This window comes from Rhea pennata, chromosome 13, assembly GCF_028389875.1.
Source record: "Rhea pennata isolate bPtePen1 chromosome 13, bPtePen1.pri, whole genome shotgun sequence".
NCBI lineage: Eukaryota > Metazoa > Chordata > Aves > Rheiformes > Rheidae > Rhea > Rhea pennata.
Genome location: NC_084675.1, coordinates 9,459,625 through 9,477,965, shown reverse-complemented (window position 1 = coordinate 9,477,965; position 18,341 = coordinate 9,459,625). Strand labels below are relative to the sequence as shown.

At 36.5% G+C, this 18,341-nt stretch overlaps 2 protein-coding genes across 6 annotated transcripts in view; one reads left to right on the top strand and one right to left on the bottom strand.

Moving 5' to 3' along the window:
• Positions 1-4,384, top strand: part of LONP2 (lon peptidase 2, peroxisomal) — a 44,278-nt gene extending 39,894 nt beyond the window's left edge. For both annotated transcript variants that reach the window (XM_062586430.1, XM_062586431.1), the window contains 3 exons: positions 350-557; positions 2,043-2,233; positions 4,021-4,384. In XM_062586430.1, coding sequence (XP_062442414.1) covers positions 350-557; positions 2,043-2,233; positions 4,021-4,242 — 621 coding nt within the window. In that variant the 3' untranslated portion in view covers positions 4,243-4,384. The remainder of the gene's footprint in view (positions 1-349; positions 558-2,042; positions 2,234-4,020) is intronic.
• A 3,733-nt stretch (positions 4,385-8,117) lies between these two features.
• Positions 8,118-18,341, bottom strand: part of SIAH1 (siah E3 ubiquitin protein ligase 1) — a 76,577-nt gene continuing 66,353 nt past the window's right edge. For 3 of the 4 annotated variants that reach the window (XM_062586432.1, XM_062586434.1, XM_062586433.1), the window contains one exon: positions 8,118-10,467. In XM_062586432.1, coding sequence (XP_062442416.1) covers positions 9,617-10,467 — 851 coding nt within the window. In that variant the 3' untranslated portion in view covers positions 8,118-9,616. Of the gene's footprint in view, positions 10,468-17,310; positions 17,484-18,341 lie in introns of those variants that run through there. The other variant, XM_062586435.1, reaches the window with a different exon arrangement.

Below are 18,341 nucleotides of genomic sequence, written 5' to 3'. Positions count from 1 at the left end.
ATTCAGTCAGGACTGACTAAACTGAAGTCAATTGAAGGACTTGAAGTCCTTGGAAGTGAAAGGAAAGATTTTCATTGTACTGCTGGGGGTGGGGAATGTTTTTTCAGGAGTGATATACCCAGATGTTTGCTGCTGCCTCAAGCTAATCAGCCATGTACAGGTCCTGTCACTGTAATTAATGTTTACACATATGCAGAATTACTGTTGGCTCAAAAAAAAAAAAAAAAAATGGGCTTAGCCATTTAGTTGTAATCAATATAGTTGTTTGGAAGGCAACTATCAAGTTGTTTTTGCAGTGGTTTAAGTTACGATTGTTCCCTAAATTGTTTTCTGTGTTATTTTCCTTCAGGTGTCTGAACGGTTAAGTCAGCCAGGAGTAGCCATAGGCTTGGCTTGGACACCCCTGGGGGGAGAGATCATGTTTGTGGAAGCTAGTCGCATGGATGGAGAAGGTCAGCTTACTCTGACTGGTCAGCTCGGGGATGTAATGAAGGAATCGGCGCATCTTGCAATTAGCTGGCTGCGCAGCAATGCAAGGAGATACCAGCTAACCAATGGTATGTAGGGTAAAAAAAATGACAAATATGGGCATAGACCAAATGCATTGTAGTGATTATATGCATCATTAGCCAATGTTTGCATCATTGCAAAGATGATTTAAAGGAAGCATTAATATTGCTTGGAAATTAAAGGTCCTAAATCCTCGTGTTTTTTGATAATAGATTTTAGCATTGCTGAATAACACTGGCAGTTACTCATACTCATTGTGGAAATGCATTAGCGTTATGTTACCAGAATAAAGGTTCTCCAGCAGTCAGTGATGACTATAGTTGCTATACTGATGATGACGTCAGCTCTACAGTTCCTTTTTGTCTTTCCTGTCCTGACTGATTTCTGCCAAGCTGAGGTTTTACTGGCCTCGCCTGCAGGTAAGGCGAGTAAAGCGTTTAGTTTACCAGTTTTACAATTAGATAGATGGTTTTCTAATTTCTTTCTTACCATTGAGATCCCTGAGTGTAAGCCTCCAGGTCAGTCTAGCCAGAACATGAGTTGTCGCTGCACTGTCCCCCAGCTGGATCAATGTCCTTTTGCAATAACGCAAAAAGATGCTTTAATGCAATAATGCAGAAAGATCCAGGATGCTTCTAAAGAGCCTCTGTGCTCAGATACTTTTTGCTTACTGTGAATTCTGGCAGGCACTGCCTCTCATTCGTTCTTACCATCAACCTTCTCATCAGTAGTGTTACACACTGAAAGCTCGGGTTTTCCTCTAACGTAAGATACCATTTTTACTAAAAGTAGGTTTTTTACTTAGATTAGATTTAAGATCTAATGCTCTGAGTTGGTTTTGTTTGTATGGAGACTGGAACTGCAGTGAAACAGCTCTTCATCAAAAAGACTTAAAGAGGTCTTTTCTCACTTAAACCACCATAGAGTTCTGGAAGTGTGCTTTGTAGTTTGGTGAATAGCCAAAATAATAGCCAAATAACTTTTGAGCTTCTGTCATTACTTACTTATGGTCATTTAGACAGTTTAATAAACTAAAAGGATGGAGTGAAAGCATATGAAATGCTGCTGGAATTAACATTTTCAACCACAGAGGTAAAGGTATATATAGTAATGTCCTACAGGTGAATTGAATAGGAAGATGTAAATGACAAATCTACTTTTTTAAGAGTTAATATTGGTTTTTCTTAAGGTCCTGCTTTCCTGCTGTGTTCTCTGAAAATTGACATTTAAGGTTTGGGACATAGTAAAGATAAAAGTATGAATTCCTTGATCCTACGTTAATCTCTATTTTGAATTTCCCAACACATGCAAATGATTAGCTGATTGGCTAAATTGTTACAGTTTTGTCTGGGAATCTGGATTTAAGCAAGGTTGTTGGTTTGTATTTTTTTTAGGATCAGTGTAATGATGCTTTTTTAGCATACTGTTAATAAATAGTGCTAAGACTTGTAGTTCTCTGGCCTTTTAGAATAAAGGCCAGGAACAAAACAGGTTTAGATTTTTCACATTCAAGCCATTCTTTTTTCTTCAAGCTTCTGGAAGTTTTGATCTCCTTGACAACACTGACATCCATCTGCACTTCCCAGCTGGAGCTGTCACAAAAGATGGACCATCTGCTGGTGTTACCATAGTAACCTGTCTTGCTTCACTCTTCAGTGGGCGTCTGGTGTGTTCAGATGTAGCCATGACAGGAGAAATTACACTAAGAGGCCTTGTTCTTCCAGTAAGTACCATTTGAGAAAACAGCTAAGTTGCATTAATTCTTCAGTTCTAGGTTTAAAAACTGTTTTCAGCCACTTACTTACAAAAGCGAAAAGCATAGTCTGACTGGTCATTCCTCAGTGGCTCTCCATGATCTTTTCAGAGAAAGCATGTTAAAATTAATATGCTTTTTTTTTCTTAATTAGAAAAGGAAACTTAGAGATCTGAACATTCAAAATAGTTCCAAATATATTTCCTCAAACTATCAGTAAAAGAGGATCTCCAGTTTCATTGAAAAGTTTTCTCAACTCTTGCAGTAATTTCACATAAATTGCTACTGAAACTGTCATGTTTAACACTCCTGTATATGTGATTTTAGATAATGTTCCATATACATAGTTCAAGCTAAATGGATGTTTCCATAAAGCTTTTTCATAGAATGATGGCAAAAGAAAAAAAAATGTATTTGTTTGAAAACTTAAGCAGCAAATGGAGTCTGGCATACTTGATTAAGCAGATGTGGGAGTTACCTTGTATGAAATGATGGATAAAGAAAGGATGAGGTTGAAAGGTATGTGTTTAATGCAGTAGAGAGTAAACCAGAGAGAAACTGGTTATCATAACAGACTAGAAGGATCTCTGAAAGAGCATTCTGGTGGTAGTTAGTGTGACAGGATTCCCTGCTGTTAAAGGCTAGAGTGAAAAAACGAACAGCATGTTCACTCTGACATGGTGGAAGTGCTTAACTTTCTAGATACCTTTATTCCACCAGTCACCAAATCTTGCTTGTTGTTTAAGATAGGTGCAGATGTTAGGGATTTGTAAATGCCAAATCAGATTTTATAAATGACTCTTCTCTTCTTTCTGAACATTGCCTAGAATCTTACCATTATTAGTAACTTAGTATTAATTCATATGAGCATACCATTTGGCTTAATCTGCTGCCTGAAAGAAAACAATGTAACTACTATGTAGCATTGTCCAGACTAGACTCTGGTAACCATGACCCTTTGTGGTTCACTACGTTTTACAGATGCGTAAATTTTACCCTTTTTGCTATGATAAACTTAAGGCTGTCCTTTGCTCTAAAGCATCTTAAAATTACAAGCTTTTTTTCTCTAACATGGTCTTTAAATAGGTCTGAAAAAAAAGTTTAAGGGGAAAAAGCTGTAGCTGTGACTAAAAGAAAAACTAATTTAAAAATCCTCTTTCCATCTCATTACAAACTCAAACAAGTGTCTGTCTTTCTTACTGAAGCCTGTTTTTCTAGACCAAAGCTATCTTGACAGTTTTGGGGTGCAGGTTTGCTTTTTCTGTGTTTCCCTTGTACAACTGGTTATTTATCAAGTGGAATTGCACACTGGACTGACTTACCCACCCACCCACCCACCCAGTAATGCCTTTATCTTGAAGATATTCTGTTGTGTATTTGCAGGATTCCACCATGCCGTAGTAAAAAAATTAAGTGTTAAGGTGTTTTTTCTTTAGAAGTTTTTTTTTCCCCCCCCAAGTAATGACTTTTCTTTCTTTTGATACTCTTGCACTTGCATTCCTAGACTTTTAATCCAGGTTTTCCTTCCATTAACTGTTACAGAAAGGATACCGAAATACGTTACTGCCATATTTCCCTTGTTAAGCATATAATGAGCTAAAACTATTGCTGCATCTTTAATTACTTTTCTAAACGATTGGGGGAGGGAGAACCTCTCATTAAAATGTAACTCCTGGTGTGATTTCTAAATTTGCTACAATAATTACTTTGTTAGATTAGTGTCATGCTTTTTTTAATATATCTTTTCTCTTTATTAGGTTGGGGGAATTAAAGACAAAGTCCTGGCAGCACACAGAGCTGGACTGAAGAGAATTATCATTCCTCAAAGAAATGAAAAAGATCTTGAAGAAATTGCAGTGAATGTACGGCAAGAACTGATTTTTGTTATGGCAAGCTGTCTAGATGAAGTTCTTAATGCTGCTTTTGATGGAGGATTTTCAGTTAAGCCCACAGTTGAACATTTGAATAGTAAACTTTAAGCAGACAGGCTAAGATTACTTCTACTTCAGTTTTTAACACTGATCAATAACTATCAATCATATAACAATTATAACTATCAAGTTAATTGTTTAAATGCAGATGTGAGTGCAATCAAAATAAAACTATTACTTCAGCAGTTAACATCCTGCAACCACATTTTATGGAGGTTTCCTGCTTTTCACTACTGTTGGCAAAGAAACATGGAAAAAAAATACTCATTTCTTGATACTGAGAAATTCATACTGAGGGATTCAAAGTATGAGCTGAAGCTATTGAAAAACAACAATTCCTTAGCTTATTTGGTGTATTTTTATATGAATGTCAAGTGCTGATAACATTTTTAAAGCAAACATCCCCATAAATAGAAAGTAACACAAAATTCTATGGTGTATTCAGATAAAAGTGCCCCTGAAGCAAGAGAAAGGTAATGAGGGTGGGGAGGTTACTCCAAACTGACTTGATGCAGAGTAAAATAGTTTCGGAATTTAGGAAACAAATATTCAAGCAATACACTAAGGAGGAGCAGAAGCATCATAGGAAAAATGCAAAATTTTTGAGATTTTTAAAAAATGCTTGAAGGGTTTAAACAGAAGCAATTTAGTCTGAATCATTAAGTCCTTTTAGTACCTCGCAATAATTCTACTTGTAGCAATGCCAATGGAGATGTCATTTTTCAAACAAATATACAGGAAACAACTAAAAAGAAATTTAAATGTACTAATTCTTGCTTAGGTTGTACTTACAGCAATGGAAGTAGGCTGAGCATAGTTGAAGACTTTATGAAAAAGATTGAGCCTGGTAATATTTTGGAGGGGCAAAGTACATATCTTTCTTCAGTCTTACCTGATGCAAAACTAGGAGCAGTGTTGATTCTGGCATGCTTATGTTTGGAGTTCAGCCTATAAGAATTAAATCGGTTTATTTAATTCACGGTGCCAAGAAAACTGCATCATTAATACTGAATTAGGTACTTTGAATTATTTAAGGTTTAAGAAAGTCTGTCAGTATCTCAAGTTAGCTATCTCTTGATAGCTTTGTCTCATTTTCCTCTAGATGTTACTCAAGATAAGAATCTTCGAAGTTCAAATTTCTAAGTTTTTCTTTGCTTTGTACTAAAGTACAAGCACGTTACATTCTCCTCTTGCTTCTTAATTCTGAAACAAACTGAAGTGGGCTTATGAAACGCAAATACATCAGTGAAAAAAAACTATATAGAAGCAGCCTGTAAATTAAAATTGTTTGCTTTACTTTAACTTCTATGTATACAAAGAAAGCCTATTTTCCAGGAATATAATAGTATTGCTATTAATGATACAAGAATGGTATTTCTGCACCTGATTTATAAAAGCTTTTAAAACATTTATGGAAGACTATTAGAATTCATCTAATAAAGTGAAAAAAAACGAAAGAACACTTTTGTTTAATTATTTTAAGACTTCTACTGTTACCCATAAACATAGTTTAGAACTTAGCTAGTGAATAATTAATTAGTAGGCAATGGATAGTCTCAGAATATTTCTGCCTTACTTGAATACAAAAAGGGCAAAGCAGCTAGACAATCACTAAAACACCAGAAAGGTATGATAGCTAATCTTTTTATCTAATCTCTTTAATCTAAACCAGTAGGGAAAAAAAACTTACTTATGTTTTTACCAAACTTAACAGAGATCAAGTAACAATCCTGCATGCTGCACTAATGAGAAGAGAGACACGCACGGAATTCCAGTGCAGTCTGTTCATACATGTAGAAAAGCTGTATTTTTTTGAAAGAGATCAAGTACTGGGGGTGGGGTGGGGTGGATTTCTACAGCAATTTCAGTTCAGAAGAACCCGGGAGTTGCTCCTAACCTCAGAAAAGTTAAACAATGGCTCTTCCCTGCCCCATCATTCCAGCTCCTGAGTCTTGCCCCTATGGACTTTATTTGAAAGGTGAAATTCTTAGTGCTACTTAAATGGTCTTTATACAGATTTACAGTTTTTCATGTTCTTGCTTGACTAAGCCAGTGCTACATGCAACTTTTTGGTTTTTTAAAGTCCATATAGTCTCTGTTACTTACTTAAGCAAGCATTAGCCATAGTAAGTGCCCTATTTTCCTTTTGCCTTTACTGAACTCAGTCAAGAATAAAAATCAGTGCAGCAGGCAAGCTAGAACAGTAAAGATCTTTTAAAATAATTTCAGTACACTAATAATACAGTTAAGTGAAGCTGGCATTAAACATGCGTATGCCCCTCAGAATTTACCTTAAGATAATGAAGCTTCTCAAAAGGCACAAGAATCCAGTGGTAGCTCCTTTCCTCCACCCACACTGTAAATAATAGCTACAAATAAAACTAGCTGGCTAATGAAATTCTTACTCTTAATAACAGTAGTTCTGAAAAGAAATTGAAATAAATAATACAACGGTATAGGCAGCAATAAAAAAAATGTTAACCTACTTTAATTTTGAAGCAATACTGTAAACAAGAACTTGTAAGATATGTCAAGACAGAACCCAAATATTCACATCCATATTTTTCCTTTTAGTTTTTTTTTCTCTCTCTTTAAAAGGGCAATGGAAAAAGAAACAATAGAGATGGTGCTAAAATTTATGGGGACAAATGCAAGATCTACTGCAATTCATTTAGGAACAAATTAATAACCTTTTCCCAATACAGCAAAGACAGTACTTTCTAAAATAAACAGCTAATGCTAAGACAGTGCCAGGCTTTAATACAGTATTTATTTTTAGATGATAAAGCAGTAAACTCTACATATTTTTTTAGTATGTCGTTTTTCTTCTGTTGTATAACAAACAGAGTGCAGTTTACTTACCAGATCCTCAAACTATTTAGATCTACTGAATTATACTTTCAAGGATCTGGGCCTAAGCATAATTTATGTTTAATCGCTCCATCTGCGGATGGACATTAAATGTTTTATACATATTTTTATAGAGCAATACCAGTTTATATTATAATAGATCAGCACACATTAGTTACGCCATAGCATTTGTCACCTGTAAAACACAACAAAAAGGTCTGACCATACCAGTAGCTTCTAAAAATTATTACAAACACAATTTTTAAAGTCCTCTTCAAAAAGTATACTCTTGAGAACTAGCCCATTCTAGCCTCAATAAAATCACAGCAGATCAGTGCAATAAAGATTTGTAAGAGCCACGGTTCTTCCGGGGCACACGAAGGAAGCTGAGCCACTCAGACTATACACAGCAGCACCGAACAGTCTTAAGTGAGCCCTGCGCTTGCTTACTTAGACAGCGCTGTTACAAGTATGAGCCTGCTCAGGGCAACCCTTACAGGTTCTTAGCTAGAGTTTCTTAACCAAACTGGAGTGTTAAAATCAGAGCACCTTGGCAGACAGGAGTCCATGCTGGTCCCAGCCAGCCAGTCAAGAATGAGCAAGTGGGAGGGGGAGTGTGTGTATATGCATATAAAAATAATATAGGTGTTTGGCTGAGTTTCTGTCAATAGACCAGAAGACAATACCAAGGTAAATGCAGACAAGCTTAATCAGGCAAGAGTAATTACAAAATTTAGAAGACTGGCAAACAATTATTTGTATATTCATAAGGGGGGGGGGGAATGCTAGACTGCAGACTCCTTTGAAGCACCTGTCTGCTGTCACAGGCCACCAGTATACTTGGTACATGAAATCTGTACACAACTAACAGCATCAGATCACCTTTTAAAACATAAAACTTCCCTAATTCCACTATACAGAGCCAGTTGTTTCTGTACTATTTTATGAATCAAACCTGGTATTTTCCCTGTTCCTTACCTGTGGAATTACTTACCTCATTGTGCATCAAAGTAATTTGAACAACAGTTGTCTTAATAGATCAATTTCTGATAAGAAAGTAAGTTAAGACAGTGCACAGTAAATAAACTGTATTTTAATGTGTTACAAAAGTAGTTAATAGCCAGACTACCTCTCCAAACAGATGTCCATAATTACTAGGTTTGACAAAGATTTCTTTCAAATAGCTTGAGATTTAACAGTTTTTCAACTTACTCGTTTTTCTGCCTCCATGTTTTATAACACACATACCATATACATTCATGGTAAAATTTTCACATATAGGCAACCTGCATAAAGCCCAATATCCTACAAAAGCCTTTATGGCTGGTGAATTATATCTGTAAGAAATTATTTGCATTTTACTGTATATCATATCACTACAATGATATACAAGATCAGTTCAAGAAAATTACTTTCATTAGTAACAACCAAAAGACATGAGGACAGGAAACTGAGCAATAGTATTAATGTGTCAAACTTTGAGCTAAAGCAAAAAGCAAAATTTTTTTTTAATTTGCCAGGAATTCTTTTAATGTCAAATATAAAAAGTCTGAAAACATCTCATTCTGACTGCCTTTTTTTTTTTTAAACAAATGGTCTGTTTTTATAGTTACAAATACTGTGTAATACAATACTTCGTGTACTCAAAAACCAACAAATACAAGGATGCAACTGAGTTTCTAAGCATCTCTAAATTTGAAACATGAATTTGGTTTTTTTTTTTGATTTGGAAAAATCTTAATAATTCTTCATTTTTGTTAGAAGATATAACTCAAAGTACAACAACATCTAGACTGTTTTTAAAGGAGCCTCCTTTCTCAACACATCTTTGAACGTAATTACTCCTTTCAAGTTCAATACATTCACAAAATAGCTCAATTAAGAACAGTATCACCAATGAATTGACTACTGGAAAGAGACAAAATTTACCAAACATACAGAAATATAAGTAAGTTTTACCATAGCAATAATGCATATCAAAAGAAGACACCTGTAATTAATTTTTAAAAAGATACAAAAAAGAGAAAACCTGAATTACAGAAAAGAAAGTCATATTTATTTAATGAAAAACTAGAAGTTAATAAAAATTAGCAAATACACAAAAAATATACACAAACAGCAGCAATACTATGTAGTGACTTACAAAGGTGGGGGGAAAAGCAGCGGCCAGAGATCAGACCACTCAACATGGCTTGTCAGTCAAAAGGGGAGGAAAAAAACACAAACAAAAACACGAAACAGTATCCTTTTCAACAGTACAATCAATCTACAAACAAGTTTTTAGAATTATTTTACAACATTTCCTGTAGAATCAATTCTTAATACAAAAGATGCCCATTTTGGGTGTATATATATTTTCAGTGGTTTACTGTTGACTTATTTTAAATATATTAGTGTTACTACATGCAACTGCTTCCTGCGATTTAATAGCCTTTCCTTTTATTTACCTTCATATATGTCTATCCTCCGTCTACCAAATAATTTGTCTGACAGTCAAAGATGGTTACCCTAGTTTCTGCTAAATTAAATGCAACGGTTTTAAACACTGGCCTGAAGAGGTTTGATTGCCATTTCAACACATTGATATAGTTACATTGATGCCTAAATTGCCATTTTCTGCAAAGAGCTGTGCAATGCTGGTGTCAAAGACTAGACAGTCACTATTCATAATGGCTGTTGCAATTCCCTCATGGATAGATCGAGGAGTTGCTTCCCAAGTCAATCGCCGCCTATGACCATTTAACTCAAGTCGATAAGCAAAGTTTTCTGCTTGCTTGCGTGTTCCTATCAGCTGTACAATCGCAAAGAACTGCTGGTGACCATCATATTTTTCCTGCTTCTCCAACACTAACATGAAATGAAAGCCAAAACAAGACTGCATCATAACCCAGTCAACAGCACCAGGAAGATTAATGTCTGTAGCAAGGAACACTATATCTTCTCCCTGAAGTGTTGTAATAGACTTATGTTGATGCATCAGATGTGGCATTACAGCATCCAGAGAACCTTGCCATTTACATGAAGCACCAGGACATGGACATGAATAAGGCCTAAACTCACACAGCTCTTCATGGTCTGCTTTTTCTGTGTGTGGCAAAGTTATCTCACATCCAGAAGAGGCATATTTACAAGGGAATAGTACAGAATTGGCAACTTTTTCCATAGCCAAGTTACGAATGGAACCCAGGGGGCCTCGGCAAGTTGGACAGCACGTAAGTTTGGGGCGACAGTTGCTGCAAACAAGGTGGCCACTCTGACACTGAAGAATTGGTGGCAGCACATAGTCAAAACACACAGGACACTCAAAAAGACTAGCCAAGTCATTATTGGAAGCTGTAGTGCCAGTCAGCGCAGGCACTCGCTGTGATGGCGTACACTTTGAAGTACCCGTCGGTAGTGCTGTAGCAGTCTGACGGCTCATTTCTGTAACAAAGGAGAGAAAAAAGAATGAGTACACAGCAGAGACTACCTCTAACCACATTCTGTTTTCTTTTGCATGCAGTTATTTCTTGATTTACAAAGAAACTTCAAAAGAAACTAGATACAAGCAAAAACCAAACGTAATGCAAACTGTCGAAACTTTACATGTAGAATACCAATTCTGCTGTACAGCATACTGAACATTTGCATGGCATGCCAATTTAACAAGTGAAGAAGTTCTGCTAATTACTCTGAACTGGAATTTACGTATTGGAACCTGCAGGGAAGATAAGTGATGATATGCTAAAAATGTAACTGAAATTCTCAAAGAAGGCTTTTTTGTATATTGCACTTGTAAAATATTCCGCCTAGATCATTTGTGTATAACAACTGGAAGCATTACCTAACAATTCTAAGGCTGAATTTTAAGTGGCTGTGTATTTGAGGAGATAAGAAAGCAGCCACTTGAAATGAATAATGAATTTCCAGATATATTACCTTCTGGATAACCATGCTTACTGTATAAGCATAAAGAAAAAAAGAATGAAGAACAGTTACAAGGGAAAGCATAGCCAAGGAGATTACTAGACTGGTTTTTCAGGGTAGATGATTGATTCTTCATTTTCTTTACTCTGTTAAGTCCTATAGCTTGTAACATGCATCTGTTGTTTCAGCTTGCTGAACTAGACCACTTATGAAAATATGAGAATAGAAATGCAAAACAATTATTTTACTGAATTTCCCAAACAAGTCAAGAAATTTAAAAGCTCCTATTTTTGTGAATGAATTTTCGTTGAAGTAATTTAACATTTCTAGCAACTTCAAAAAAAACATTGTTTATGAAGTTTTGCGTTTAGTGAAGTTTAAACTGAAGTTCTATTCTTTCAGATATCTCGAAGTCAAAATAACAGACAGTTGACCAAACAACTCAGCATTCAGCAATATAGTAAAAATAACTTGTTTTTAATGTATACGGATGCTATCTGCTAGCTATGAAAGCAAGAACAACAACAATAAACACTTTCAAAATGTCAAGCTTATTGCACGAGAAAAAGTGTTTTAATCTGTTTGACACTTAAGTTTCTTCTTAGCAAAGGCTCATTTCTATTCCATTGCCATGCCTTCAGAGCCCTGCTGTCCTCTGGGGCACTGGGAACACCAGAGGGGGAAAAGGACAATACACTTTGTCCTGCAACCCCAACTCTCCTCCATCTTTTGTAAGTGCAGTAGTACTACCAAAAAATTAAACCCTCAATACTGAAAAAATAAACTCTATACATTAAGAAAAATGCTATCCAAAATTGGATTCTATTACACAGTAAAGTCCTCAACCACCTGAAATGCTCCTTTGCAAGTATACTAGTTCTGTATCTTTTGGTGATGTAAAAGCTCGCAAAATAAACCTCATCCTTAATCTCCTTTTATATTTACAATGGGAATATTAGGCAATAGGCAAGCTTCCCATATTTATCATCATTTCATCCACAAACTTACTCATACTTGGACTGGATACTTCAAAGCAGCATACTGCACATGCTTTAGGAAGACATGTGCTATCAGAGCACCAAGTGAAGGAACTAAGAGAGTCAAACAAGTAAAACATCTTATAAAACCTAATGAACTTATTCTTTGACATTCAAAGCAATCGTAGGCAATTTCAAATTCTTCTGCAAAAGCATCTCTCCCCAACCCAGAGCCAGAAAAACATTTGTGTCCAAGACTCTACCCAGTCACTGGTTTGGAGTCTTCCATGCCCATTTACCAGCATCATCTCTCCCTTTCAAAGTCTGTTCTTCCATCTTGAGCTTGTTCGACTAGAAATACCAATTTTTCTTCTTTGTAAACAAAAGCCATACAATGGTGCAGGTATTCAATGCTGGGCTTTAAATGATATTGTGGAGATACGCTAGGAATACTTGTACCTTTGGCCTTATTTTCTTTTTATGTGGCATTCCAGCTTAGATGGAAAGGTTAAGGTATCTATGACAATCAAATACATTTAGGGGAAGTGATACCACAACAATTTGCTGCGAAGGGGTTCTGTGATGCCTGGGCACCGTGGCTAGCCCTCCCCTAATCCCTTTAGTGGGAACGTCTTGACAACACGCCACTGTACTACAATTTAGGAGAACAAGTTACGGAGCGCTGAGGATCAGCCCTTCCAATCTCACCATTTGCCTGGAAGAAGCTTAGGAAGTTGTATACATACTCATATGTAAAATTCTACAAATGTTTCTCTTCAAAAACTGTACATACACACATTCCAATAAGAAAAGCAAGTCTGTGTGTGTGTGCTTCATCATACTTGAAACTAAACACACTATCCATGGATCTCCAGTAAGCCACAGGTAACACTGCTGGAAACCACTGGGTCAGACCAGTTCCCCAGGCAGTCTGACAAGCTGGGTGAGATTTGGTTTCTCTAATTACACCTGGCAAAGACCATACAACAGTTAAATTAAGCAACCTACAAACTTTGCAAAAGACTTTCTTGCACACAAATGTACTTTCCACTTAAGCTTTCTAAGCTACAGAAGTATTAAAGAGAAAAAAACAAAATACAGCCCTGTTTTATTGCCATTTCTGTATATGACCAGTCTTCACACACAGCTTCCACAACCAACCATCCCTATGAGTGAGGAATTAAGCTGGAATATGTGAACCAGACCGCTGAGTTTCACAGGCAAGGAAGAAATTGGATAAAGTTATAAACTGTAATTTACCAAGCCTAAACCTGCCCAAAGCCTACATTTCACCACTCTGGTTCACATAAAAAATGAATAGCGCATCATGATGGAAGTCAGAGAAGTTTTTTTTTTAAAGTTGTATTAAAGATTAAATTAATCACAAGTGTTAACAATGCAGCACAGTATTTGTCAACACCAAACTATCATAAAGATACGATTACAAAACAAGTAAAAACAACTACACAACAGGAAATAAAGTTTAAAAGATTTTTAGTTACAAAAGCCTTACTACAAAAGCAGTATGATGTCTTGACTACTATCAAATCAATAAATTTAAATGCAATACTTGCTATTATGTTATCTTCATTCCCACCCAGCAGGAACAAGTCCCTCAGCAACACTGAAGTAAGGTGCTATAAATGTCATGTTCAAAAATACTAATTTCTACAACACAAAATGTTCACAACATTAAACTTTTTTAAATTTGTACAATTAAAGAAAAAAGTTCATTTTAAGAATTATTAATTCTCATTTAAGGAAAACTACACCCCTCAGGAAATCGCAGGGACCCCAGTACCAACCTGCAGCCTGCACGGCCCCCAGCCACACTCAGACGAGCAGAGTAGGCAGGAGCGGCGGGCGGCTTCCCGTGCCACCGTGCACAGCCCTGCCTTCGCTGGCAGCGGGCCGCCCACGGCCCTCCTGGGCACGCAGGGGCACTGTGCCCACGGCCCGCACCGCTGGCCCAGGCATGGCCCAGTCCCACCAGGCGCCCGCATGGGAGAGGGCACAGCGGGGTGTGGCCAAGGAGGGCACCCACGGCAGCACCACGGGCACCATCCGTGCTCCCTCCAACACAGAGGGAAACGCTGCTCCACTCATACACCTGAACTACTACCCTTAAAAACTGGAGATCCCATTAAGAACTTCTCCCTCACGAATTCCGCTTCCTCGTCCTAGTAATCCAAGGAGGCTGCACAAATTGGCGATTTCTACTGTGCCTGGATCCATTCAATAGCAGTTTTGTCCTTTTGCATAAAGATTACCCAGACACATTATACAAAGCATAATGATCTCAAGGAAAGGAAAAGACCAACAGATTTGGAATAATGTGGCATATTTTAGTATCCACATGGATCATTTTAAAAATTAGAGCACTCAAAGGACAAGAGTGGGAAACCGAGCCAACACAGCTGCCTGGTACACACGCCGGCTCAGGAAAGCTCAGGCACTACCAAGTGAAGAGGCACCAGTGACAAGATCATTGCAGTACAGGTTTCAGTGGAGGCAACTGAAGAGCGCACACTGTTGTAAGTAAATTAATACTGCAACAAATTGATATGGTTCCATAAAAAGTAAAGATACAGTAGCCGAGTCAAGAAAATTATCTTGAAGAATGCTTTCCCACTATTTGAAATTCAAGTCCTGTTTACACGGCTCTTCCAGGAAGCCTGTGGAAGCTTGTGTCAGCATTATAACATGTGCAAATAAAGCCCAATCACAAGAAATTGTAATTACCACTACAGTAACAACCATTAACTCAATACAACGTATGCTCGAGACTCACAACCATATGTGCAATACGCAAACACCACCACCAGTTAAGAATCAAGAGAGCTCCCAACCACAAAAAAGCTTAAGTAAACGAGCACAGAAATGGCTTTCTAAAACCTCTTTTCTTTAGAGTATGTTCTGAAGTTTTTGAAATATGCCCTAGGCTTTCTCTCTGACAAGAAGTAGCTGCCCGAAAACCAGAAACTCCAGCACTTCTCCTGGGGAGGATAATGCTGTATAAACCCTTTTGCTACACTGTGATACAAAGTACTGTGCCTGAAGAGGGAAAACTCCAGCTAGGTAAAAGAATTAGAGTGAAAAGAGGAAGATGTAACAATCCCACTGTATAAAAAGCTCACAGGAAGTACAGACAGCAGGAAAGCAGTTTTAGGAGAAGTCTGAAAAGATAACATATCTCACAAGCCACAGAATTAGCAACAGCATTATGACCAGTCTCCTGCCACTTCCGCTTTCCACCTCGCAAAGGCATCTGGTTGAGACACCGCTCTAGAAACCAAATCCCTTCCATTTCCCTGAAACAGAGGGCACCTTTGGCAGATTCAAGTTAACAGCATCCACTTTTCCATAATCTTCACTCATATCAAATAGATTAAACTTGGGTTTAATATCTTAATTTGCTTTTGAGAGGGTAACTGAATATTAGTATTGAAGGAAAAAAATCCACAAAACTCCCCCAAACTTCTGCATAGTCACCTTAATGGTTGGGGAGGAAAAATCTAATTATACAATGCTAAAGAGTGATTCAAGGACAGAAATAAAGTGCTTTATTAGAAATTTCTACATGTGATGCAAAAAAATATTTTTTTTAGTTCACATTTCAGAACTAACTGAATTCAGAAGCTTTCCATCCAAAATTTATAAACTCTTGATGCCTTGCAGCCATGAAAAAAGTAACACAAAATTGTTCAACTTTTTTAAACTATCTAAACATACTTGAATATGAATATTTTTTTTAAAAAAAATATTCAGTTGCAAAGCAATGGAAATCAGAACTTTTCATGACACAGCATTCAAAGGTGCAAAAAAACGGACATTTACTTTCTTCAGGATGCTACATAAGCTACAGAAAGCAAAAATTCAAAATCTAAATGAACTGCTGAAAATACAATTACTAAACAAGTATAAATGGCAACATAAGGGTAGATACAGAAATGTTTGCCAACAAACCATCAGACCCTAACGCTCAACACGTTTATGATGCTGTCATATATGTTCTCTCATGTGCAAGACTGTAACCAATTGAGTCATTGCTAGTGGGTAATCCAGATCTTCAAATTCAACATAGACTATGTGGTAGATGCAGATATCAACAGCACTGTGTATGTAAACACAAACAGTACATTATTACACCCATCAAATTATAATGACCTGTTTCTAATCCAATACAAAAAGTTGAGCCTTGACTAGCACTATGAGATTTTAACCACCATGATTAACTATTTGTCTTGTATAGTTATGCTGGAATATTAAACATCCACCCACCTCATTCTAGTTACCAAAGGTTTTCTTCCCAGTAACTTTATAATGTAAAATTTAAAAGGAAAAGCACCATAAAACTGATATATAACCACCACATAAAAATCAAATTAGCACAGCAACTATTATCATGAAGTTAGCATTCATTTCCAAATGGAACAAAGAACTTCACAAATTTAAAAATGTGACTAATCCATACTTCCATTAGTCTGGAATTCTAGAGAATAAAATCCAAGTTATCAAGAACTTTTATAGACTACATAGCTAGGATACTCCAGTCTTGCAAAGAAAGATGATCTCAGGAACAATGTTCAATGAGAAAAACAATGAATTCTAACTAACTGGAAAAAAAAATCAATCTAGAATGAAACCTACAGAAATGTCCTACCAACAACAGACTGAGTTCAGACCACTCTGTAATACATAATCAAGAGAACATGCCAACTTTCACATCTTACAATTATACTTAGTGTTAAATAAGAAAGTATGTTTCTTTTTAAATTCAGACCATCAACAGATTATTAAAAAGCAAACTAGGAAGATTCTAATCTTCCCCTTCTTTTGAGCTTAGACGGAGAAAGGAGAAGTAGGAGGATAGAAACATAGAGCTGAGTGAACTGTAAAAGAAACTCCTGAAGATTCAAGCTATACTTAAAAGCAGTTATCAAATGCTGCCGCTGGGAAAAAAAAATATGTATTAATACATTAAGTTAACTGGTATAAGCAACGACAGTAAATATTATTGACATTTGGCAATCTACTACAATAAAAAAAAATGTTAAGATGTGAAGGAGGCAGTAATTTTCCATTATATTTAGTTAAAATAAAAATACAGAGGAAAAAATAATCTATAAATAAATATAAAAACTGAAGTCAAACGTTACAAAGCATTGTGGATAACTTCCAAATGGGACTTTACCGTATTTCTTTCTTCCTTTTTAAAAGTAAGCAAATAATTTGATCTTGTTCATACTGCAGAACTACCTACTGTAGAGAGGTGAGGATGGTGATAGGGAAATACTGCTCAAAAATGAGTGCTGCATATTCTAACACTTTAACTGGTGTTTGACAACCAACTTCCCTTCTTCTCTGTTGGCCAGTTCTGTACCTCAGTGACAATGTCAGCAGTCAATCAGCCGTCAGAGCCTTCCTTGATGGAGGAGATGTGAACCTCCACGCATGCACACGGCACCTATAGCATAACAAACTACGGTATGAATTTAAAATAGCAGCTGTCCCACGCTAGCTTCCTCTAGACACTTCTGCTGTAAACTGGAAGTGCCTTTTTGCTGTTTGCCTTAGTTTGAATACAATAAATCTAAGATAAAGCAGAAGTACAGATTTTGGAACAAACAGCAGGACAGAAATCACACGGAGTTTAACAAAACAAACTTCATATGGAAATACAGACAACTCTATTGAAACAACATAGTAACAGGGGAAAGGTTTAATTTTTTTCATTAACATTCCATTTTCATTCATTGCACACAAAGTACAATGAAATGATCTTAATCGGGATCATCTTCCAACAGTAATTCAGCCCAATATTTTCTACAAACACAGGTAGATTCTTTTAAAAAGTTCCGGTTTTACTCTATGTTGCCATAAAAATTACAGAGGCAGAGAGGAAGACCAATTACAATGTAAACTACTAACACCATCTGAAAAAGAAGTTATTTTTCACATTGTACCATACTACCATTCAAAAGTATCTAAAGCAGGAAGCACTTAATTCTGCTCTGAGAGATATAATAATTACAATCTGTATACAATCATATTTTATTAGAAAATAATAAATAAATAAAAAATAACTCTGTGTTAATAAATCTTACTGACTGTGACAATTTGGGGGCTGTGTTTCTTTCCTCAGTCTGATTTTGCAAAACCTATATTCCTCGCTGTATACTGTAATAGCCATGCAATATTGCATCACTATCCTGTGCCTGTGGCAGACACGGGGAAGAGGGTGTGGCATGAAAATACCTACCTTAATAAATAAAGCTAAACTAGACAAGAATACCCATACTTCAATGTGTCTTCATATACAAAGGTTTCCTGCAATAACTTTTCCAATTCAAATTCAAGACCTATTTTATGCTCAGTAACTTTTCTGCATAACTAAGCAGTACTAGAGGACAG